This window comes from Anarhichas minor, unplaced genomic scaffold (assembly GCF_050575085.1).
Source record: "Anarhichas minor isolate MPS153535 unplaced genomic scaffold, ASM5057508v1 ptg000007l, whole genome shotgun sequence".
NCBI classification, from domain to species: Eukaryota; Metazoa; Chordata; class Actinopteri; order Perciformes; family Anarhichadidae; genus Anarhichas; species Anarhichas minor.
In genome coordinates, this window is record NW_027466453.1 from 5,675,001 (window position 1) to 5,700,162 (window position 25,162).

General features: G+C 43.1%; 1 protein-coding gene across 1 annotated transcript in view; it reads left to right on the plus strand.

Annotated features, from left to right (window-relative positions):
• Positions 1 to 24,760, plus strand: part of cpt1a2b (carnitine palmitoyltransferase 1A2b) — a 43,473-nt gene extending 18,713 nt beyond the window's left edge. Inside the window, exons 11-19 of the mRNA XM_076083458.1 lie at positions 1,892 to 2,080; positions 10,924 to 11,029; positions 12,241 to 12,357; positions 19,258 to 19,422; positions 19,628 to 19,756; positions 21,729 to 21,884; positions 22,008 to 22,121; positions 22,288 to 22,380; positions 23,184 to 24,760. Of these exons, the coding sequence (XP_075939573.1) occupies positions 1,892 to 2,080; positions 10,924 to 11,029; positions 12,241 to 12,357; positions 19,258 to 19,422; positions 19,628 to 19,756; positions 21,729 to 21,884; positions 22,008 to 22,121; positions 22,288 to 22,380; positions 23,184 to 23,315 (1,201 nt within the window). The 3' untranslated portion in view covers positions 23,316 to 24,760. The remainder of the gene's footprint in view (positions 1 to 1,891; positions 2,081 to 10,923; positions 11,030 to 12,240; positions 12,358 to 19,257; positions 19,423 to 19,627; positions 19,757 to 21,728; positions 21,885 to 22,007; positions 22,122 to 22,287; positions 22,381 to 23,183) is intronic.
• The last annotated feature ends 402 nt before the right edge of the window (positions 24,761 to 25,162 follow it).

Here is a 25,162-nt window from a genome sequence, read left to right on the forward strand (position 1 = left end):
AAAAAGTTACAATCAACTTTCATGAACTGAAAACGCACTGAAAGGCTAAAGTTGTATGACAAAAACACGGACAACTTTTAGAAAGATGTGGTAGGGACCCGTCAATCGCAAGGTAGCCCCGCCCTAAAGCATACCCTGCTTTATGGACTATTTTTAATGGACCATAATTTACTAAATGAACATCATGCTGTATTGAAGAAGACTTGAAACTAGAGATTGAGACAATGTTTACTGAGGTAATAAATCAAGAGAGAAGTAGAGTCATTTTCTCATAGACTTCTATACTATGCAAGCTTCACTTTTCAGACCCGAGGTTGTTTCCTGGTTATAGCTGAAGTAATCTCTATAAACAGGTTCTGCATTCACGTGGAGAATCTGGAGGCAACGGGACAAGATTTTGGCATCGGAAGTGTTCTGGTTTGTCGTCTGTGTAGTATTGACCGATCACGTTCAAGCAGGCTTTGGTTGAATGCAAGTTAACCGTCCACGTGGAGCGCAGAAGAGGCGGAACGCATTGGCCGAAATGCAATCTGGGAACGCACCGGCTTTTGTCTGACGATAATTTAGCTTTTTATTGGTTTAGAATTAACTTGGCCGCTTGTGGAACAATCGACTTCAGTCTCGCACCTCAAGTTGCTAATCAGATTGTAAACGAGCTAGAAAATAAGTCTTTCCCCGGACATCTGCGGTCGACACCAGAACCCCAGAAATATAGCCCCTTGCCTCCGAGATTCATCCGTCGTCAGACCGACAGCCGATGGGTTCAGAGATTGTAGCTTAAGTAGCTCTGTAATTTTGCAGGTGTACCCAGAACTTTACAGATGAACTGAACCCGTACGAAGTCTTCATAATATTACTGTATATGTTCAAATATTAGGCTTCAGATACACTCAACTGCTGAAGCGTTAACATTCATCACACTTCTTGTTTTTAGTAAAGATTTAGAAGGAAAGCAAGACAACTTGTGACCGGGGACGTTCCTTGGAAAAAGTGGAAGTCGTATATTGCTTTGTCAACCCTTCTGTGATAGATGAGCAATGTTAGCGTCTCTGCTAGTTGCTAAACACACTCTTGATGTCCACTGTACTTTGGAAAGGTGATGAAGGGTCAGAAGAAAAGAGCACAAACACGGGCAAGGGAGCTGGTATCAGTGAAGCGTTTCTGTAACGAGGAGAATGACGACAAGGACAAGGAAGTGTGTGCGTGCGTGTGTGTGTGTGTGTGTGTGTGTGTGTGTGTGTGTGTTTGTCTAATTATTTACAAAAACAAGAGTGTGCTCATGTCAATGGACAGAAGCGATAATAATCCGTTTAACTGTCTGAGCAAAATCCAAGAAAAACAATCGCACCCATGTACTGTATTTGTTGTCTGCTTTCACTTAATGATGGCTCACATCCTGTGGCCCGAGTCCTGCTGCTGCTTTGAAGTGCTGTGTGTCCTCATGGCTGATGGGATGATGTAAGATCATCTGATCGGTGACTCAGATAGTCAGAGTGGCCAACGGTGCATCTGTTTCCTGTGGTATTATTGATACATTTGTCTTATTCTGGTAAATGATGTAATGCATCAGAGAAACGAGCTATCACAAACGCCGCTCATAAAGCTGAAAATAATTCCCTCGGAGCACAATTTCAATTGTGTTTCCATATATGTTCCTAAAAAGTCATCTTTATTTTCTATGAATATGTAGCTGATCTGCATCTCATTATCACGTGCCGCCCTTTGTGTCAGCGGGAGAGCAAACTGTTATTTGACCGCAGCTAAAGAGGCTAAAACGAACGAATGTGTAGAATAGACGATGCAAAAATGTTGATTTAGGATTTGAATGTCAAAGTCATGAATGGAGCTTTACTGTTACCATGTGTCGTCGTCCCCCCCCCCTCCTCCTCAGGGTTCCTTGGTTCCAGATGAGGGAGCAGCACTTCAGCTCCGGCATCAACAAGCGATCGCTGGACTCCATCGAGAGGGCGGCCTTCTTCGTGACACTGGACGACGAGGAGCAAGGCATGAGGGGGGAGGACCCGGCGGGGAACTTGGACCGCTACGCCAAGTCCCTGCTGCACGGGAAATGTTACGATAGGTGAGCGAGGACACGCGGGGGAAAGAAATTTGATGGGCGTTGAGATCGCAACCAGAGATACGTTATCCTGCTTTTGGGTGGCTTCAAATCCCCAAATAACCCCTGATGGAGCCTTTGTGTTGTGCTGATGTAAACATTTGCAGCCTCACAGAGCAACTGGCTCCGACCTTTTGAACCCTTGTAAGTGGAGGTTGTAAAAATGTAAAAGGTTCGATATGTATAGCGAGTAGGGGTGGGTATCGTTAGGATTTAGTGGGGGGGGGGGGGGGGGGGGGGAAGAGACATTTAATTAAAAAAGAACATTCTTGTATGTAAACAAAGTCTTTCTTGAACGGCAACCGCAGACATGTTTAAATAGCTCACTATTGTTGACTCTGCTGTTTCAATGCCAACAACAAATGTGACTATGAGAGCTTTCCTACGGGGAGGAGTGTGTTTGGAGTGTAGAGCCTTGGTCATCTCCCCACAGTGAAGAAACGAGTATTGTTCAGGTGTGTTGACTAGAGTGGTCGTGGGATTGCAGCTTCAAAATTACTTATAACCAGTGGTGTATAGTAACGAAGTAGAAATACTTCGTTACTGTACTTAAGTCGTTTTTTTGGATATCTGTACTTTACTTTACTACTTATATTTCTGTTGACTTTTACTTATACTTCACTACATTTTGCAAAGAAAACTGATACTTTGACTCCGATACATTTCCCCTGAAACCTTCGTTACTCGCTACAAAATCAAATCTATCTTTAGAAACAAAATGAATCATGAGACCAACGTCGGGGACTGGTGGAACAGAGACTGCGAGCAAGCAGGTTTGGTGAATCAGTGGTCCTAGCTTGCAAGTGTTAGGTTTTTAAGAACAAAGGATGAAGGAGCCTGCAGGCCGCAGGTACTCTTCTGCTGCGAGCTTCTTACTGCGCACGCGCATCAGAAGAATGAGCTAGATCCGGTTCAAATTAAAAACAATATTTAATGTACTACACAAAGTTCACTTACAAACTGAATTAACTATCAATAGTAATGTTCTCGAGAGCAGAGACCACATACACGCATCTCCTCACAGTCTGGCGCGGCCAGTTAGCTGAAAATGAGAGCTGCAGTGATCTGAGGTAAACTCCCTAAAACATTGTCTTTTGTATCCCCTGAGAGTCGGAAAGTGTCCGATACTGTCATAAAACGTGTGAATGACCCTCCGTGGCGATTAGTGATTGGCTTCATTTGAATTCTGTCCCCTCCCATTATCGATCCCTTAGCAAAACATCTTGGCTCCTCGCAAAACATCTTGGCTCCTCCTCTCTGTCCTGCTGGTCAGCTTGGCATTTGACCGTCCCACTGGCCCCATCCTCCATCGATGAGGTCGCCTCCATTTGCTGCTGCATGTCTGACACCTCTCTCAGAATCCCTATCTGACCCTCAAAGCTATTCTTAGTGTTTTAATACCTACAGTGACTATACTTCTATGATTTAATACATTCAATGAGTTAATATACTGTAACATATAATATCCTCTATAAGTAAGAATATTGTAAACCTATAATACATTCCATATGGAAACATATTGTGACTAACATATTTATTATTGTAACACTTCTACTCACCACTAGGGGCGTTATTAAATCCTACTAATAATGCGTTTAATACTGAAATTCTCCACAAATCCCCCCTAACACACTATTCATAGTGTGTTCATAAATTCCCAGGAAAAACAATCCCTCTCTAATGGTCCTTTATGGGCCAAGGGTGAATTTCCTCAACTAAACAGTAGCTAACAGTTCAAGTTCATAAACATCATCTACACCTAACTGATTGCCCTATGCTTGTAGAAGTTCACTAATGCAAGGGATGCAGCAGCGAACGCAGAGGACCAGGTGGTGGATGTCCTGCGTCAAGTTCTGGATCCATCCTGCGAAATGAGGGATAGAGAAGAATTCTGAGAAGCCTTGTCTGCTCCTTTTTCACTTGACAAAAATTATATTTCCTAATACAATGCACCTCTAAATCCCAAATTGACCCTATAAAACAAAAAACAAACAAACAAACCAATCTCTCTCTGTCAATTTTCCAAATTGTCAGTATCTCACCGGATGTTTTCAGAAGTCCATCTGGACTCAATCAGGTCCTTCAGCATCCCAGCGAAGATGATCAGGAGCTGCTCGTGAAGTCCTGCTTTGGCATCACGAGTGAAGTTTACAAAACGCTGTTGGTTATAATATATGCAATTAATCCAATCGACATTTTTATTGATTGACTCCCACCAGAAAATTCTGATTTCTGGCATTAAATTAATTACCCTCCCAGTGGTATTCCCCCAATATGTTCTAGAATGAAAGAAAAGAAGGCCAGTATCTTTTGCATACAGAACAGATACTCATTAAAACATCAAACACCGAATAATAACACTTCTATAAGTAAAATGTGAGATTATAACTCATAATGTCCATTAATCATTTTGTTCATTTGTTTCCATACCCCCCCCTTCGAGACTAAACAAAGTCTCGAAAGAGCAAAACAAAATCAACACTACAAACTACGCAAGCAATAACAGAGGTAAATAATAGGATTATAATCATGAGATATTCAAAATGGATATTCCTCCACCACTTCGATCTTTATTGCGTCATCCTCATCCCTGTCCGTGTCAGCTTCGTGTAATAATGGCATCAGAGTTTGATCGCCGGGTAGCACAACTCCAACCCATCTAATTATCATTGCCTTTGCAAAGGTCAACAACAGCGTACAAAAACAAAACATCACACACAACGACAGAACGAGCGCTACCAAAATCTGAACTAACACTGCAATGCCTTCCATTTAGTGTCCCTCTTTTGTACTGTATGGTATTGATCCATCATGTACTCTGGTGCCTGATCAGAGTCACCAAAGTTATTATCTACGTTTGAAATAGTCCTCTGAGCTGTCATGGATGTCTCTACATGATTCTCTTCCATCCTTTGTTCTCTAACTTCAACCATGTCATTACTGTTGTTCACGCTAGGCTCTATTTTTGATATTAGCTTCTGGGTTGCATTAATCACATCCTTAAACGTCCTAGATGTCATATTAGATGTCCGCGTTATGTTTACAAATGTCGTAGGTGCCACAGATGTCGTCACTGTTGTAACGATTCTTCAGAACACCATTCATTCTTTCGCACATCCCTTGACTTTGCGGATGATAGACTGCACCCAGACGTTGTTTAATTCCAAGTTTTTGCAAAATCAATTTCACCGTCTTATCCACAAACTCTTTCCCATTGTCTGAGGATATTCGATCTGGAAGTCCCCACCTGCTTATGACCTCTCTACATAAGAACTTGGCTTTTTTTTTTTTTTCGTTTCAAATGCCAAAAGGCCATCGTGTAAAGGACAGATTACAGTGTAGTTTAGCATTCCCAGTATCTTTAATCATAGCTCTCAAAGGCCCTGTCAAGCTAGCATAATCCTCAACCCATGCTGAAGAATATCCTGCAATACCAAGAAATGTCATCATCTCTCGAACTGTTCTGGGTTTTGGAGCCTTGCGAATAGCCTCCACATGACTCTCAGAGATGCTTCTATGTCCCTGCGTTATTGTTTGACCCAAATAAGTTACCTTCTCCTTACAATACTGCAGTTTCTTCAGAGAGGCCTTGTGACCCTTCTCTGCTAGTATTTGTAGCAATTTAGTTGAGTCCTTATGACATGTCTCCTCATCTGGTGAACAAATGATGATGTCGTCCACATATTGAATTACATTACTTGTTAATACCTGCTCTATTCCCTCCAAATCGTCTTTCACTATTTTATTGAAAATGTGAGGACTATGTTTGAACCCTTGTGGCAGTCTCTCATACTCATAAGATTGTCCATTGTACGTGAACCCGAAAAAGCTTTGGCTTTCCCTACTAAGTGGAACACTGAAAAACGCACCACATAAATCTAACACTGAAATGTGTCGCATTTGGCGGAAGTTGGGCTCACAAAGTATGTGGATCCGGTACTTCTGCTTGAAAATCAACCACCACTTCATTGACCGCTCTTAAATCATGTGTCAGGCGATATGAATTATCTGGCTTCTTTATTGGCAACAAAGGCGTGTTGCTCTGCGGGTCCTGTGTTATTCTTAAAACACCCGCCTTCAAAAGTCCTTCAATCTGGGGTTCAATTCCTCGGATTGCCTCTTCACTCAGTGGATACTGGTTCTTCCAAGGTGGTTTGACTCCTGGTCGGAGTTCAACTCTTACTGGTTGAGCTGACTTCACAAGACCAATATCAGTACTATGCCGAGCCCACAAACATTCTGGAACTTGTTGTAGCATCTCTTCTCTCCTTGAGTTTGAGTCCATCTTAGTACTACAGATTGGCTCATGTGTCATTCTCACAGCATGTGGCTGTCCTTGTCCTTGAGCAGAGATCATGATCTTAATGAACCTCTGATCCTCGCTCTTCCAGATGGCAAGATTCTCTGTTACTGGTGTAAAAACAGCTTCTTCTGCCTCCGCCATCATTTCTCCCACTTGCTTCGGCGTATGTTCTTCACACACCCACAAGGTCACATGTGGCACACTCTTCTCGATATCAAACTCTTTGTCCAAATATTCATTTCTGTGTATCTTCATAGCTGCTCCTTGTGGTCCCAAAATTATACAGCCCGAATTTAGTTGAACTTGTTTTGGTTGTCGACTCAACCATTCTTCTGCGTATGCTTGAGCATCTTTTTTGAAATACTTGAGCGTGCAGTGAAATGGATACTCTGGAAGCTTCGCGTCGGGCATATTTACGATGATAAACTTTTCCCACAACTTAACTGGCTCAAGAAAATCTTCATTAAGATTTCCGATCCAACATACTGTAGAAGCTTCAGTCTCTGTTGTCATCAATAATTGGTGAACACTCTCGTTTGGCATTTCATCCTTTTTCCTATACACTCCCTTTCTCTCTTTTCTCTCTCTTTATCTGTTCTCTCCTTCTCCCTCTCTCTCTGCTCTCTCTCCTGTATCTCTTTTTCACTTTGCTCTCTATCCTGTTTCTCCTTCTCTCTCTGCTCCCTTTCCTTCTATCCCTCTCTTTCAGCTCTCTCTCTTTTCGCTCTTTCTCATACTCTCTTCTCTCCCTGTCTTTTGTGCTTTCTCTCTCTTCTCCTTTTCTTTCTGCTCCTTCTCTGTACGTTCCCTCTTCGTTTGCTCTCTGTCCTCTCTTTTTCAAACAACTGGAGAATGCCAAGCTCCACTTGCCTCTTCTCCTTGCGTTTTCTCCTCTTTTTTTTCCCTTCTTTTGCTCTGCCTTGTATGTTGATACAAGTACCAGCATTATTTTAATTACATCTGGGTTAAGAGTCGCCTCCACTGGCCATGGTTGGTCAATTTCAGGCCAGCGTTTATGCCATTTTTCCGATATTTTTGCAATGTTTGCGATGCCTCTAATTAAAGGATTATTCTTCTGTACCACTTCAACAGGAGTGATTACTTTTGGATTTTTAGTGTTCTTTTTCCCCATTATAATGACTTCCTCTTAGGTTCCGTTATTGTACTTTAAGAATTAATTGCTACAATTAAAACTACTCAAGGCTATTTAGATTACTTCCCCCTTCAATTAACCAATTCTCAAATTATCAAATTAACCAATCAACCAATTAACAAAGTATCCAATTATCCAATTATCCAATTATCCAATTAACCAATTAACCAATCAATCAACAAATTAACAAATTAATCAATTATCCAATATTCAGCTCAAATCATCAGACAGTCACCATATTGATGTACACCACAGCACAGATCAGAACAAACCACGCACAATAACAAAAATGGACATCTGCAATTGTCAGCAGAGGTTAGACCAAACAATCATATGCCATTAATTAATTAAATGCATTAACTGGTCAATCAGTTGCCAAGTTTTCTATTTATTTATTTATTTATTTATTTCTCCTATCTGCCTAGAGCATGTATTATTTCATGTGTATAGGAGCAGGTCAGTATCCTCTTAGGCTTATAATTGAAAGCAGGTTTATATGTGTACCATCAATATTACCTACGACTGCTAAAGAGTCTGTAGATAAATTTGTACCGGCCTTTAGTAGATTGAAACGTAAGCCTCCCCGTGGACGTCAGCCAGCCACACTCCGTGATGTGCCGTCCACTTCCTTGCCTCCCCTTGTCAATTCTCATTCACCGTAAATGACATAACAGACAAGAAACAGGCAATGATTTAGTCTCTTATGAACCCCTTCGGTCCCGTTAACAGCATACATGAATATTATTCCTAACTTGAACCCCTTCCCTAAACATTGTAGCATTTAGTGAACTCCAACTGAACCCAAACAGTTCAAATGGCAAAGAAATTCTCTGTATCTCCCAAGAGAGTTTTATCATCACCGAACGCCTTTCCATTCCCACATTCCGACCTCCATCTGGAGGGAATTTTGAGACGAGTGAGGGGGGGGGGTCAAACTCTACCCTTCTTAAACGAAGTTCATTGTGCATTTAACAGCTCATTTGTTATTTTACGTCCCTTTTAAGAAGAGCTCATGTTTTATTTACTGACTCGTTCAATTCATTACGTCTTCTCAAACGAAGCTCATTGTTTTATACAATACATCGGGCCACATATCTGTCCTTTCAAATTATTAAATGTCCCGTTCTAAAATCACCACCTATGTACGTTTATTCAATCATAATATGTTTTTTCTTTCTTTTAACGCATCTATTCTCATCCTATGCATTTTTACAGTACACATCTGGAACACATCAGCAGCTAAGTTTCACACACACATATTTTCAGCACTTCTACGCACACCCATTCTCTCTCTCTGCTCAATCCCAAAGTAAACACACACACGCATTCTCTTAGCCTTCTACGCACACCCATTCTCTCTCTCTGCTCAATCCCAAAGTAAACACACACACACATTCTCTTAGCCTTCATTCACACAGCATGCTTTTTGCCGCTATTACCTTTTTCCTTTTAATAAAATTTATGCTACCTCTGAGGTGTAAATATTCGATGAGAGGCTGCATCAGACACCGTTCGTCAACAAATGTCAGAGTGGTAACAGTCAATCGAATTTGTGAATTTACACTCTCCAGTTATTAAACTGACCATAAGATGTCGTTTCAGGTTTTACGCGGCCCGTACTACGCTCCTACACTTGAGGGCTCTACCTATCTGATTTGCGGCTCAATCATATGATCATTTCCTTTATTTCCTTATCACTCTTTCCTTTAACCTTTTACATTTATTTATTCAAATTACCTGGATCCAGGTTTTTCTAACTTAATTCCGGACTATGTCAGAGCCATCGTTACGCAGTGACTAATATGCATGTGTCTTACCGTTAAGAAGTTGAGGGCCCCTCTTCCTTAATCTTGCACGATACTATTTAGCCCACTTTATCGTTACCATGAAGCTATTCTAAACTATTTCTTTTCCTTCACTTTTTATATCTTCCCCCCTTTTTTTTTTTCATTAAATTTAGCACGGAGCCTCACTTTAAACATCAAATCAACAGGACATGTCCATAACAAGAAGGTTCTTAATTTACGGTGTGTCCAAGCAACTCCACATAACAATTCCACATAACAGCCCCAATTAATGACCAGCATTCAATCGAGAGAGCTCACCGTATGTGAAGTCGTCGTAGGAAACTGCCAGGCCACTTCCGATCTTGTTCGTGCCGCCATCTATGTCGTATCTTGCATGCGACAGTTCTGTTGAAGTGATGAGGAAGGATGCTCCGTGGACACTGTTCTTGCTGGTATAATAAAGTTTAATACAAACAAGCAACACATGCCATTACGAATCCACACATGCCATTACGAATCAAGTCGAATCCGAAAAAGTCCCTCCCTCTAGGGCTCTCGCTTCATCTTTATATAGGGTACATGTTATGTTTACATCTGGGCGGAACGTAAGAGAATGTATGTGGCCTCCTCATTCTACACATCCCCCTTCTGCCCCTGGTCTCCTGCACATCTGGTTTTCATCTAAGACAAATGTCACTTGGGGTCTTCTCTGTATTGTGTAAGACCTGAAAATATACCACATATACTTATGTACAATATATTATGTTGAACATTGTTGCTCCTGGATGGATCACAGCCAACACAATTATGTTCAACACAGCTCCATGTCCTTGGTCATGGTGCCACAGCACTTAAAAGAATAAACTTCATAATTCTCAAAATTCTGACCCTTAGCTTTTTTATTAACAGCATTTACTTGTACTTTTACTTTCAATACTTAAGTACATTTAATATCAGAAAATTACTTTTGATACTTAAGTACAATAAATATCAGATACTTTAAGACTTTTACTCAAATAGTATTCTAATAGGTGACTTTTTACTTTTACTGGAGTAGTTTTCCAGTAAGGTATCTTTACTTTTACTCAAGTATGGCTTTTGAGTACTTTATACACCACTGCTTATAACGACAGAGCTGCTCTCCTTTTTAATAACGACTAGGCTGACTCCAAAGGCAAGTCAATTTGTTTTGAATGCCATACTGCACAAAAGACATGTTTGAGTTCTCTCTACTTCTATCTGTGGTTCTGCTGTTTTAGAGGTGCAGGACTTAACATACTGCAGTGAGAAACAAAGCCACGGTGAGTAGAATGTGACGGGAAGGCCCCGAAGCTGCTCAGGGTTCTGACGGTTTAATAGTCGATGTTGAAAATCATTGTAGCCAACCTGTGCAAGGCGTTATCAATCTACTCTGCCTATAGGAAGCACTGCCAATCCCCTGTGTTTGTAGCAGTGTTACATTGTACTTACCCTTCTGCATCTATTTTTTTGTGTGTTTCTTAAATTCATAGCTGTTTTTTTCTCAAGATTCTCTTTCCTCCCTTTCTCTGCTGTCGCCCCTCAGGTGGTTTGATAAATCCTTCTCCATTGTGATCTACAAGAACGGGAAGAGTGGACTGAATGCAGAGCACTCCTGGGCGGACGCACCGACAGTGGCTCATCTTTGGGAGGTTCGTGTTCTCGTGTGTGTGTGTGTGTTCGTGTGTGTTCTGGGGATTTTGATTGTCTCACAAATGTGTGTCCCTACTTACTAGCATTGATCCAATTGGACTGTTTCTCATGAGTCAGAGGAGTGAAACAGTGAAACACTGCCAGAGCTAGAGAGCCGTTTCCGAGAAGTGGATGTGTTTAAAGAAGGATTCTAAATTATTAATGATTCTGCGGCCAACACCACAGCTGCTCATTCTCAAATTACTCCCACTCTACGCAGCAGCTGGAGTGAGCCATATATATATTTTGGAATGCCAGAATAAGAAAATATATACTTCAGCTACTGCATGTTTTGTCAGTCCAACAATCAAACGCACAGCTGAATGAAATATGGCGGCGGCACTACGGTGTGGAAACCGGCAAAACATCTGGAATGATGCACCTCGTACACTGATGGGGAGAACATCTGTGGTCTCATTGTGTGTACAAATGCATCACATGTCCACTGGTAATGGTGTGGGTGCCTGAGTTATGGAAAGGCCCCCCGTGTGGGCCCGCTGAAGCGCTAATCAGGCAATACAACTGCTACATTTTCAGGCCTACTGCGGTGAAGCACTTCTGCTGAGATCTGAGTGGAATTTTCTTCTCTTTTTTTCTTGCGATACCGAGTTACCAGCTACGTGGGGAAATGTAGTAATTAATTCCATTGTCGGTAGTTTACGATGAAAAGAAGCACGTACAGGAAACGCGTGGATTGTGTGTCCATGAAGACAGCTCAGCTGTGACCTTTCTGTGTCCACGTATACGTGACAAAATGAAGGAAAGTGACATTTAAAGTTAATGTGAGGAACTTTTTAACTGCTTATGAAACTGAATACTGATGCCTCCTATGTGACTGGCTAAAGTAAACGAGACCGTTGGTGAGAAAACTGGCTATTTCTTCATGGTTATTCTCGGAGGCCCAGGCCGTATAGCTGGGGCTGAAGGGAGGCACGGGATCATCAGAACCAGGACTGCACAGGGGCGGACTGTCGGACCCTGCTGCTGCAAAATTAGAGGTTTTCGAAAGGGAATCTGGTGCTCAGAAACGCAACCAGTTTTTTTTCGCAGACGACTAAAAGCAACACAAAATGAAAGTTCCTCATAGAGAAAATGAATGGGTTAGGGTCATTTCAGTTGTATTTTGTGTAAGTATATATTTGTATGTTAACACGAGCATGTCTCTTCCCAGTACACCCTGGCCACAGACGCCTTCCAGCTGGGCTACACCGAGGACGGGCACTGTAAAGGCGACGTGGACCGCTCGCTACCGTCTCCCCAGAGGCTCGCCTGGGACATCCCCTCAGAGGTACGTACACCCTGGGGAGATGTGTTTGACCCTCGTGTGTGCCGTTACAGTCGTATACTTGGTTAAGAACACGCCCGACTGGTTACATTCTCGTACCTGCCTGGACAAGCACACACAAGTCCAAAGAGTATGCGGGGCTGCACGGGTTGTTTGCGATCCACTTGAGGATGTCACGCAGCCGACGTGCTCGAACAGTCTCTCGCGGATTCATCCCAACTCACCCGCTTGTGAACGGCTGCCATCCCGTCGTATGTTGTTATGAACATGCTTGGTTCTTCCCACTGTTTTCATTTAGTTTTGGAGCGAGGCCTCTTCTCACCAGGCTTTCCTGAGCAGTTCAAATGTATCTATTTAAAAGGAGCTATGAAAGTAAATCAGAGTCTGGGGCCGGGATCGCCGCCTAGCAGTCCACATGCTAACGCTGTGTTAATTGGGGCTAGCTAACACGAATAGAGGCAACCCGGCTTCCGCTACGACGCCACTCTGCCACCATGGAGATGATCATCAGTGGCATCCGCCTGTCGGTGCAACCGCATCCTGCACACACAGCAAAGACCAGTTTCCTCTTGTGGGTTTTTTTTCCCCGAGAAAATCAATTTTGCACATGCGGTCGTGGATGTCAGACTTCTCTGACCACAACAGACAACTTGCTCATAAAAAGCACAGGCCATCTAATTGCGCCATTGCATTGACTTTTGCCAGTGAGCCAAACTAACTGGTACTAAATGTACCGGTCCACACTTGAATGGAATGCACATTGCGTAGCCATCACATTTCGCAGAGGCGGACCTTAACACCGGCTTTGTGTTCCCGCATCGCATGTTAACTTTTGAAAATATAATCCAGCCTCCTTCAACGTCGATTAACTGTCTTCCCCATGTTTTCATAACGTCACCTCGGCCTGCACAACAGTTTCAGAATATCTGTTTAACAGGAATCTACAGTATGTGCAGCAGAGCCCAGATGAAGCGTTTATTGAGCAAACTCTTTGAAGATTATTGATTGCATCATTTCCATTAGCAGGCGTTGGTATGATCATGTATTTAGGTCTACCTGCAGAGCCAAACACAACATTAAATAGACAGGAATAGACTGTTAAATCGTTCATGCCGATGAGTTTTGTGGCAATTAATTGTCAACCAAAATTGGTCATTTTGACCCAGCCCTGTGGGTATTATTTTCTTTCCTGGCTACAAACTGGTTGACCTTCGGCGAATTTCGGTTAACGTTACAGTCGTCTTCAAACTTTCAAATCAAAGCAGACACACACGCGCTGATGCAGAGCAGAAAAGTCACATCTTGGAAAAGTCACCAATCTATGTATGCGTTTATGTGTACAGTGCAAAAACAATACTAGTAGTGCTCTGTAAGTGAGGGTGAGAGTGTGGTGTTCCTCTCTGAGGCAGAACCCTCCCTGCTTTTGGAACGAAGCTGTTTTGAGCCACTGCCCCTAAAACAAACGTGAGCCTGCACATGTCCCAGAAATTAGCAAGTATTCAAAATGCATCTGTGTGTCAGTGGAAAGACGAAAACAATTGAAGGATTTGAGACTTTATTCAGCCCTCCCTTTGTATCAACAGCACACAGGAACTGCGATGCTAACAAGTAGTCTAATGAGAGGCGCAGCCATCCGCACATAGGTGAGCTCAAAACGAAAACACAAGCATAGCAGACATTCAAGGATAGGCAAGTGAGAAAACAAACATTATTGTTTTTCAAAACGTTATTTTGAAAAAGTTTTGGCAGGTTTTTTTTGCCAGCATAACTCTTATTTTTAAATGTTTTGTTGTTGTAGTCCTCACTTCGGCCGTAAGAGGCTGACGTGCAGCACTGCCTCATGTTCTAAACGGGACCAAAAGCTTCCACGTTTGATCTTTTCCTCATCTCAGCAGCAGTTTAACATGTAATCTAGCAGGCGGATTGAACCCAATCCAAAGCTTCAGTGGTGGCATGTGCCACGTCTGATGAGCTGAGTTGATACATTTTGTCGGCCCGTACAACTCTCTTATACGTAACTTTGATGCAGTGCGCCCGCCCCCCCCCCCCCCCCCTCCAGCATCTAAATCTACTTTCGTTTTGACCCGCTCATTTGGGCCGGTCTCAGATTCCTTATCTTTTTCCTCTCTGACATCCGGATTCAGAGAATGTGTTTTTATACCTTTATCACAGTTCACAGGCCAGGTTAACAAATACAGGAAACCGCTTTCAATACATGATTTATCTTGAGGAGCAGCTTTGTGTCCTTCTAAAAGCCATGACCCGGTTACTTGATGTCAGCGGTGGGTCTTTTAACAGCGGATTAAAAAGTTCCTTTGCGTCTGAGCAGCTCCGTCCCAAGAGCATCCGGCGAGTCGACCTCGGCGCTCTAACTGGAATGTGATGATGCAGGAGGTCTGTCTTTTTAAAACCTTCAAACCCAAGCAACAAAATCTTCTTAGATCCATCTCTAATCGGTGCCACTCGCCTGTGTCTCATCATAACCCTCCGTGTGATAGCGGTAGGTGCGGTGGGCGATGAAGTCAGCCAACTTGTCCCAGGGTTACATTCCTCCCAGTCTTTTGGCAGGTTGGGACATATTTTTCATTTAGTTTTAAGTTCTCCAGAGACGGATTTTGTGACAGAGAAAGAAGAAAGAGGGGGAGTAGGAAAATCGGTGTGTCACGGTGTTGATAAAAGTGAAAACTGGACTGTTGAACTGCTGTGTGTGGGGAAAATTCTTCTTTATTTAAGGTGTGTGTGTGTGTGTGTGTGTGTGTGTGTGTGTGTGTGTGTGTGTGTGTGTGTGTGTGTGTGTGTGTGTGTGTGTGTGTGTGTGTGTGTGTGTGTGTGTGTGTGTGTGTGTGTGTGTGTGTGTGTGTGTGTGTGTGTGTGTGTGTGTGTGTGTGTGTGTGTGTGTGTGTGTGTGTGTGTGTGTGTGTGTGTGTGTGTGAATGATTAATCTACTTTTCATTGCACTGGTAGGATTCTACTGGATAACCATTAATGAATGACCCAAGTCTACATCCTTGTTTGTGGTGTGTATTGAACAAGCTTACATTTTTCTTTCACAGTACAAGAAGGAAAATAATCTTTCCAGGTTTAGTTTACGAAGCATAAAATGTTTGATGTTTTACATGACAAGGACACTTGGGACGCTTTTGTTGTCTAATGTCTTGTGTAAATATCTATCGGTGACCAGCAAAACAAACAAACTGTGAGGTGGTTTCCTCTGGCAAAAGTCCCTTGGTTGTCCCGGCCGCAGCATGAGAGATACTCCGTCTACTCGTGCTCTGCTCAGGGGGAGAGGCAGGGATTTTCCCCTGCGACCGGCAGCCAGGGCACACGGGTGGTTTCATACTCTCACACCCTCTAGAAAGGGAAAATGAAATGGCCCAGAGAAGCCTTTTGTGATCGAGACATGAACCAGCAAAGCCTTTCACTTTCCTGTCACAGTCCCTTCACTGCTGCGTGTTTTTTCTTGTTTCGCCCTCATCGAGTTGCAGTGCGTGGAATCATTCTAAACATGTACCCATCTTTTTTTTTCTCTTTCTTTACATTGTGAAGCCGACGTGGAAAATGTAGACGTGATAAAAGCATGCGTGGCTGCGTGTGCTCGGCTTAAAAGCTTCGCATGTCGTAGCATAGACGGGGTTTGGGAATGGCTTCCCGATGGAGGACTGGGGCTCCGTCTCCCTGTGCCAACAAAGAGCTGTTTTTTTTTTTCCTGTTCTATTCTCGTCTGCACCGGCTCGACCGCATATCTGGATGTCCTGACACATAACTGGGGAGGAAATTGTCTGCGGTATTCTCAAACTGTCCCAAAGTGCATCGCGGTGGAGCAAAGCCCTGCATTCAAAGGGGACAGAAGTCGCCCATGTGACTGGTCACAAATGCCACCCTCTTAAGACATATACATATATAATGTACAGACAGTATGACAGTGTATGTGTCAGAGTGTACTACAGCCTCCTGCACCTTGAGTTAAGGACAAATAATGCTGCAAGTAGTGTTTGATTTTACTCGACATAAAAACACACGGAGAGAGTTTTAGCGACTTGCCATAAAAGCAGACATTAGCTACTTTATAGTGGAGGTTTTTCAAAGTCTGACGCACACACAACTGTCACTGGATTACCTTCATAGCGATGAAGAAAACCCCCAAATTGATGATTCTCAGGCAAGTTGTGGAGTCATAAGGTGCCTTTCCTCTCATTTCAAAGCAGATTTATTGACATTTATTTGCGATGGACATGGAAGAGTTGAGTTGTGACTTCAAGACGGAGTACTACGAATTTTGATGCAATCGCACTAAAAATAATACCCGTGCAGGATGTGCGAGTGATGAGATGTCAAAAGCACGCGATCGTAGAATGCGGATGTACATTGGCTCATGTTTCTCAGAGCTACTTTGGACGTGTGTTCACTGTAAAGTGTTTCTTTAAAACCCGTGTGTGTGTGTGTGTGTGTGTGTGTGTGTGTGTGTGTCGGTATCGCGTCACGCTACAGTTTTATTACTTCTTGTTACAAAAAGAAAACTCGCAGGGTCCTCATATCCCATGAATAATCCAGTGTTTCCCTTTCAGTACCTCTAGATAGGACCCGCCACAGATTCATATTGAACTCAACATATTTTTACCCTTCGAGTGGGGTCTGTACAGTCTGCAGGGGGGGGGATTCAACGTTCAAATAGTATTTTAAAAGTTCTTCATAGATCTAGCATCTTCATTTTTCTCTCAAAGTGCACCACAACGATGCATTTGACTTTGAAATGTACCCCAGAGAGGGTGACCATTACTGTGCTGTTCCATACCAGAATAGATATTGCAGAACATCGTGCAGCCCTATCTATAAATCTATATCTATACCGTGTCCATAGGTTGGTTATTGTTAAAGTTGTCTATTGGGTATGTATTAAGTTGTCTGGTATCTTAAAATGACGCACTCATCCACCTGACTGCACACTGGTGTGGTAAGCTCAGAGAGCGTTGCACTAGTGAACAATAGGCTCCCTTCCTCTGGACTGTTGACATTCCCTTCCCCTTTCAGCAAAAATATATATTCCAGAAAAGGGAACTTATGTTCACATTTGCTCGCGTGTGTGTGTGTGCTGAAGGAGGAACGGGTGGTCTTTAAAACTGCATTTCCTGTTTATTTGACTGTTTCCCGGCTTCCCTTTCCTCTTTTGATCACATCATCCCGTTTGCCAATCTTTTGAATCTGTCAGAAACACTTTCTCTTGGTTTCCTCTTCTGTTCGTCTGTGTGCCCGTAACGATAATGCCGCTTGTGTGCTATTTGAGGTGTAAATTGCTGCCGACAAAGCAACGGCTAATGTCGGGCAACTTCCAGGCAGATTTATCAGAAACGTCAGAACTCGTGAGTGCACGGACATTTAAAAGAATATCACACAAATACCATAATAAACAAATGGAGCCCGATATGACCTCACAAAGGTGCACACTATGTGTGAGGATCCTTGTCTTAGGTTGGTGTGTTTAAAAAAAAAAAAAAAAAGAAGGAATAAAAGATGAATAATTTCATGTAATTCTCAGTGATACCAGACAAAAAGTGAGCCTCACTCTGTTTAAGTTAACCGATGAATTAATAATAAAAATGAGTCTGTGAGGCTGTAGTTATGAACAGTGGTGTTTTGAGCGTAATGCTGTTTACATTCATTTTATTCATTTTTGCAATTATTGTACACTCGTCTACCACGAATATTTACATTTTATTTTATGTATATTTTATCCCAATACTTTAACTTCTGCACCATTTTGTCTTAGATTCTTTCTTCTTTTCTTTTCTTTTATATATTTATATAATGAGCATTATTTTCATTGCCAGCAGGCTGCTTCTCAGGGTTCAACCTGAATGGTTTTTGTCATTCCCGTCGGGCAAGTGGCTCAGAAATCTATTTGCTTTTACTTGCCCCTCTACAAATTGTATAGATAGATCGATCTATCTTTCATTTACTAGAGATTATCAAATACCAACAAAGACCAAAGTTGATTATCATGTTTTAATTCTTATTTAGGTAAATGAATCTGGAGTTTTGCCCTCATCCTCCAACTAAACTCCGGTCTCGACGATAACCGAAAGGCTCGCTTGCACTTCAGCTCATAAACTTCCATCTTTACCCACCGCCATCTTTTAATGAGGGAAGAGAAGGAAGCAATATGGCTCCTTCTAGAGAGGCACCGATCATGTTTTTCTGCTACCGTAACAAATTGCTCATCGTCTGTGAGCCATATATGATCGTTTGCTGTTTTTTTTCACAACAGCTGGAATACAAGGCTTCAACGTTTTTCCCCACAGTCCTAAAAAATCATTTCCAGTGTCCCGAAGTCAACATCTTACAAGCTACCGTTTGAACACATCACGATAACGTTATAATTCACCTGCACCTTGTATTCATTTTTACTGAAAAGAGCTTGAACGCATCAGCTAGCTGGCGTTACCAGCTCTCCTCCTGCCGATTTTAGCACAGATTTGTTGTTCACGATGTAGTATTATCAGGGACCAACGACTTGTAACGACATTAATGCTGTTCTCACGATCGCATATTTTTACTGAATATCGTCCGTTAACGATGGGCAGACGATCAATCGGGGCATCCGTAGCTGCTTCCCTCATCGGCTCCGGAAAAATCTTATGTTTTGATTTCACTCACCTATTTTGCTGGCCCCTGGCAATCCTTATTGTTGAGTCCTACTTCTCTGTAATTGTTGAACTTGGAAGTTGAAACTGATTTGAAAGAACTGCAGAGAGGGCAAATTCCCCCATACTTGGGTAAAGTCACTTCACATCCTCTAGTAGATTTCCACTGCCTGCCTGCGTAATCTGTCAACACTGTGATGACTTTGAGCCCTAAAAACATATGCAATGCAAGTGAAATGATCACGTCTGTCTGTCTGTCTGCCAGGTTCAGGCTCAGGTGTGCAGCTCCCTGGCTGTTGCCCAGGCGCTGGCGGATGACGTGGACTGCCACGTCTTTCCCTTCAGAGAGTTCGGAAAAGGACGCATCAAGAAGCTACGCGTCAGCCCCGACGCATTCATACAGATCGGCTTACAGCTGGCGTACTTCAGGGTAAGGCTTCGACACGCTCACACACATTGTAGAGTGCAGAAATGCATATTTTTTTAAGATTGTACATGGTTGTTGTTTGGTTCCCTGTCCACTGCTGGATTGAGTTCTACTATTTGCTGCTATGAAAGCTCGATCTGTATTAGATTAAATTGAAAAAGCTCTTTTTAAAAAATCATGTTTGCATCTTCTTCTCTTCTTCCTCTAGGACCGTGGTGGTTTCTGTCTGACCTACGAGGCGTCGATGACTCGTCTGTTCAGGGAGGGCCGGACGGAGACTGTGCGATCCTGCTCCAACGAGACCAGTGCCTTTGTCAAAGCTCTGGAGAATGGAGAGGTACACAAAGTCCGAGATTATGCTCTCTTCCAAGTAACATTCAAATTGAAAGCTCACACAATTGTTTTCAACTCCTGCTGACCCCATTGTTCGTCACCATATTGTCAGAGGGAAGAAATACAGACTAACATGGGCTCAGACTCCTTAATCATCAGTTTTGTACTTCTGGTAAATCTAACGTGTATGAATAATTTGTAGGTGATTCTATTTACGGTCACGTTCACACCAGCCTTGTTTGGTCGCGTTGAACCGGACCCTGGGGGGTTAAACCCCCTTTGGTGCGGGTTTGTTCGGGTTGGTGTGAACGCCGGACTCGAACTCGGGTGCAAACTAGACCGCCGCTATCTGGTCCGCCTCGAAGGGGTGGTACCGGACTGCTGTCATCTGTAGCGGTTAGTTTCACCATTTCGCACCAAAAAAAAAAAAAAGTTATCTTTTTCTGTTTTGGTGACAGACTGACTGTTTAGACCCGGCGCTGCTGCTGGCCACCAGCCCGCTGTTGGGCACAATTTCTTTCACCGCTGTAGCATGAAAGCGTGGTGGAGTTCACAAGCTAGCTGACAACACTTAACCTTCTCCACTCCGGCGAGGACGCCGGCGTCCGCGATCCCCTCCCCTTCCGTTCGTACAGCTTGCTTCCGCAAAATGCGTCACAAAACATGGCTGTGTTTGGTATCCCAGCATGCCCCAAATCCTCATCTTTGCAACGAAAACATCTATTTTCTTTCATTTCTTATGGATTTTGTCACAAAAGGAGCCCAAACACACACTGTCTAAAGTCGCCATAACCGCTGCAAGTCGGATCTTGCAGCATTTCGACGGAAAAAGACACATTACAGACCCGACAATGTGCTCGCGGATGTTACCATGAAACTAGTGCCTTCAGAAAACGCTAGTACTTATAGTGCAAACCTTGACTGTTTCTTACGTAAGCCGTAAACCAACGTATAACCTTTGCGTAAATGAGCTTCCGGCATACTCGATCGTGTGCTCTGTCGCAGCCATTACACACAGCAAGTCCGCCACACACACACCACGTCTTCGACCATATATACATCGTTTTTGCAATTTGCAAAGGCTAAAAATGAAAGGAAAATAATATCAAAATATAAAGGGAGAAACACCTTTAGTGTGTCAGAATATCATTTGGTTACCATGTGTCCATTTGGGTCTCCAAATATCCTTTTAGAGCTCCGCCTGGATCTCTTCATGGAAGAAACACTGTAGAATCGTCATACTTTGTCCAATCTTCTTCAAATTTGAGGCAGTTGTTCACTGATAGTGTAGTTACAGCCCTATACTGTCCTTTACCTGTACAGATACAGCCACAGGCAGTTATTTATACTGACAGATACTTTTTATTTTAGGCCGACAAAAATCCTCAATTTTTACTGACTCCAAAGGACCACTGCTCTGTTTCTGTATGACCTACAGGTCTCAGACACTTCCACAAGGAACCTTAGGGGGTTTTCTTTCTAGAAAGACCTCATTGATGCATATAGTCAGAGTGGTTCAGAAGCTACAGCCATTTTAATTTGGGTATGTCATTTTAGGTGGTTTTGCTCCAAAATAGGGGTGGGGTGGAGGAGGTTAATGCTTCATTAGCACACTCTTGTCACAGCTAGGAAAGCACATTGTTACTACAGGTGACGACTTTTATCGACAGATTTTCTGTACCTTGTTAACCGGTGTAGCATTAAAGCATGGTGGAATTAGCTACATTAGCCCCTAATAGAGTCAAATTCAACAACTTTGCGATGCACATCGTACCTCGATGCAACTGTTTGACCAATTATCAAACGGCATTTTGTTTACAATGTTTTTGACCATTTGAGTTTTGCCTTTTTATAACGCAAACCGGACCAGTTGGAATATTGAAAATGATGTATCATCCTCTCGTCGGTTCGATTCCGAGCTTTCGGTGTGAGCCCGCCCTGAGGGATGTCGGTAAAGATGTGATTTGTTTCGACAGACCGAGGACCAATGCAAGCGTCTCTTCCGACTGGCCTCAGAGGGGCACCAGAACCTTTATCGACTGGCCATGACGGGAGCCGGAATCGACCGACACCTCTTCTGTCTGTACGTGGTGTCCAAATACTTGGGAGTAGAGTCACCCTTCCTCAAAGAGGTAAGCTTGTGGTTTTTGTTAAATGTTCCATCTCTATTTTAGTCTTTTCAGACTTTTTGACGCACAGATCTGTAATAGAACATAACCCCCCCCCCCCCTCTTCTCTTTTCCCCCCTCCTCCAGGTTTTGTCGGAGCCTTGGCGCCTCTCCACCAGTCAGACCCCGGTTCAGCAGATGGAGCTGTTCGACCTGAAGAACCACCCCGACTTCATATCGCTGGGCGGCGGCTTCGGACCTGTGAGTGACGCACACTTTCCTGTAGTTGTACCTGCATATGTCAACAGCAAGAACACAATACGTAGTCTGAGTCTGACCGTGTGGTTGTAAACAATGGTATATGTGCACAGTGGGTGGTGTGCGAGGTACAGACGCTTATCTCACTTTACCTCTGTGCTCACGTCAGGTCGCTGATGATGGTTACGGGGTTTCGTACATCATCATGGGCGAGGACATGATCAACTTCCACGTGTCGTCCAAATACTCCTGCAGCGAGACTGTAAGTAAAGCCTCAATCATCTACTTATTTAATGTATTAAAGTTTGCTTTTCCGTTACTTTTCATGACATTGACTGCACGTTTGTGACCAACATGTTCAACTAACCGCCGACATCCCTGGAACTTGAAAATTCCTAAAATCTGTGTCAACATAATTCATTCCAGCTGTGGATGTCTAGACCTCCATAAACAATAAGCAATCTCTCCCAAATTCCAAATCATTTCTACAGAATAAACTATCTGCGGACTGGTTTTTAACGAGACCGTCTGGCCGTCTCCCACAGTGCGGAAGTGTTGCGTCAGCATTCATTCATGCTCAAACCACAAAGCACATGACGGAGCAGAAGAATCGATGCATCGCCGTCTGTTTTCACTTCCCTTCTCGTTTTTCCTGTGAAATCTAGGGAATTACATAAAGCTAGGGGGAAATGCCTATCTGCACCGAGCGATCTGTGTGTAGATGCAGCGGCCGAGACGTTACCAGATGTTGCTGCACAGAAGTGACGAACTGGGTTTGAGATCATAAAGAAACAGCGTCTCCATTAGTTTGTCCACCAAAGAGCGGTGACGAGTTTATTTTTACAGCGCAAAACGTCCCACTTGGTGCGTTCATTGTAGACCATATTGCCCACAAAATAATAACAATGCTTTCTACAGATGCATTGTTTATCAGTGTCGGTACGGCTACGAAGCTTAACACAACTGAAGCCACTTCTGTCTCTCCTTCCTTCTCTCTACGTGGTTTCATCCCACAATGTTAGACATTCTTCCTCTTTTTAATACTTTTGTTTTCTCCATTTTTAGGACTCCCACAGGTTTGGAGCTCAGATAAGTAAAGCTCTTCAAGACATCATGACTCTCCTCTCTGCTGACTCCAAAACCTCGTCGTCCTCCTCCAAAGGCACGGCCCAGCCTCAGTCCAAGAAGCTCCTCTGAATGTGGCGCAGAGCAGCTCCCCCCCCCACGTGGACTAAATGTTCCCCCTCAAGACATCCGAGCTGAGCCGAGAAACCACTAAGAACCCAATATCTAGATTCTGTAATGTTTAAAGCACCGCCCGTTCTGTGACTGACCTAAAGGCGTTACTTCAACTGACAAAAAGGGAATTTAACGAGGAGATCTCGGTCTAGTTAGAGAGTGGCGGGTGCTCTTCGTCAACACCTTTTTATTTAAGCCGCAACTCTGACGTGGCTGTTAGGCTCCAATCAAGCAGAGAAAAAACGAGGCACGCTGAAGACGCAAGGAGCCCCTTTATGACGGGGGATCTGTGGCACAATGTTATGATTTGCATTCTTCCATTTAAAAACTATTTGAAAGCCTTTTCTGTGTGAACGGGCACTAACAGAGAGTCTGTCAGAGAAGGTTAAATCTAGAGAGCGTGAGATTGCAAAATTCTTCATGTCCCTGCTCTCTGAGAACATGAAACCAGTGATGGTTGATCGGTATTTTTAACTCTCTTTTTTTAAGAAAGGGGGAGCCAAGCTCATCACAGAGGAAGGAAGTTATTATGACGGCAATAAAAAACGGAGAAAGGAAGACAGATCTCCCTGACAAATGCAACAAATCTCAATAGAAGTGATGGCAGACGTCTCTTCAGCTCGTCGGCGAGAAACGATTCTGTGCGGCTCGACACACTGACACTTTGATGTCAGATTTAGAAAAGCTTGAAGGGGGGAAAAGGCGGTGAAACGAGGATAAGATCAATCTCAATGAAGGGAACGAGTCACTTGCAGATCTCCAACCAGAAGAGACACTTTTTTAATTTTAATTCTAGACGTTCACAAGCTAGAAAGAGTCCTCGTCTAATCAGTTCCAGGGCTGCTTCTACCCATCACCTGACCTCATGTACCACGGCCTGAATCAACAGTTTCTTGACAAACAGGTAGCAGTACAATGCATCCTAAAGGATACTGTGTCTTTCATACAACACATGCTATTTACTGTGTTGAATATTTCCTCCAAAGTAGTACGCCAAATCAGTGTTGTGATCAAAAGGAACCATCAATACTACAATGTAAAAAACACTCCACCCCAAGTAAAAGTCCTGCATTAAATAAAAATACTATTAGCACATGTACTTAAAAGTATTCATTATGCAGCTGAAGGTTAACTTCTTGTATATTGTAATAAATGATTAATCAACATGTAAGCGGGCTTTAAAGTTGTCGCTCGTTAAAAGTAAGCAGTGACTCTGTCTCTCAGATCATTGCTGTCCAGGAAAAAGTAGAATATTTTCCTCTGAAATGTAGTTGAGCAGAAGATACTCAAGTAAAGTGCCAAGTACCCCTAACCTGTACCTTTTTACATGTGTACACATGTAAAAAGCTGCGTGCCAGCTGGAAGGCTGCCAGCTCTGGTGTTATCTGAGCAGCAGCGCTGCGTTCACATGGGAGCCGGGGGGGGGGGGGGCAAAAAGACTCCTCAGCGTTGCATCACGTTTAATCTATTCTTAAATTCCATTGTTATCAATTCAGATTATCTGATGACACTTGTTTTCCATATTTAGCAACCGTATGAAAGCAATAGTTTGGTGACTCAGGCCGTATCTTGAGATCAGGTGGTGACTCAGGCCGATATTATTCCATTTATGACCAACGTCTTGAGAGGATGGAAGGAAGGAAGGAAGGAAAGGAAAGGGAGAAAAATAAATGCAAATGACTTTCATAATTGTTTTTACATTTTTTTTAACTTTGTATTGTCCGTTCAGTAGATTGATGTTTTAGGTTGAATGTTTTGGATAACTACGGACATGCTTCAGCTCAACAGACTCGGCTGCTGCTGTT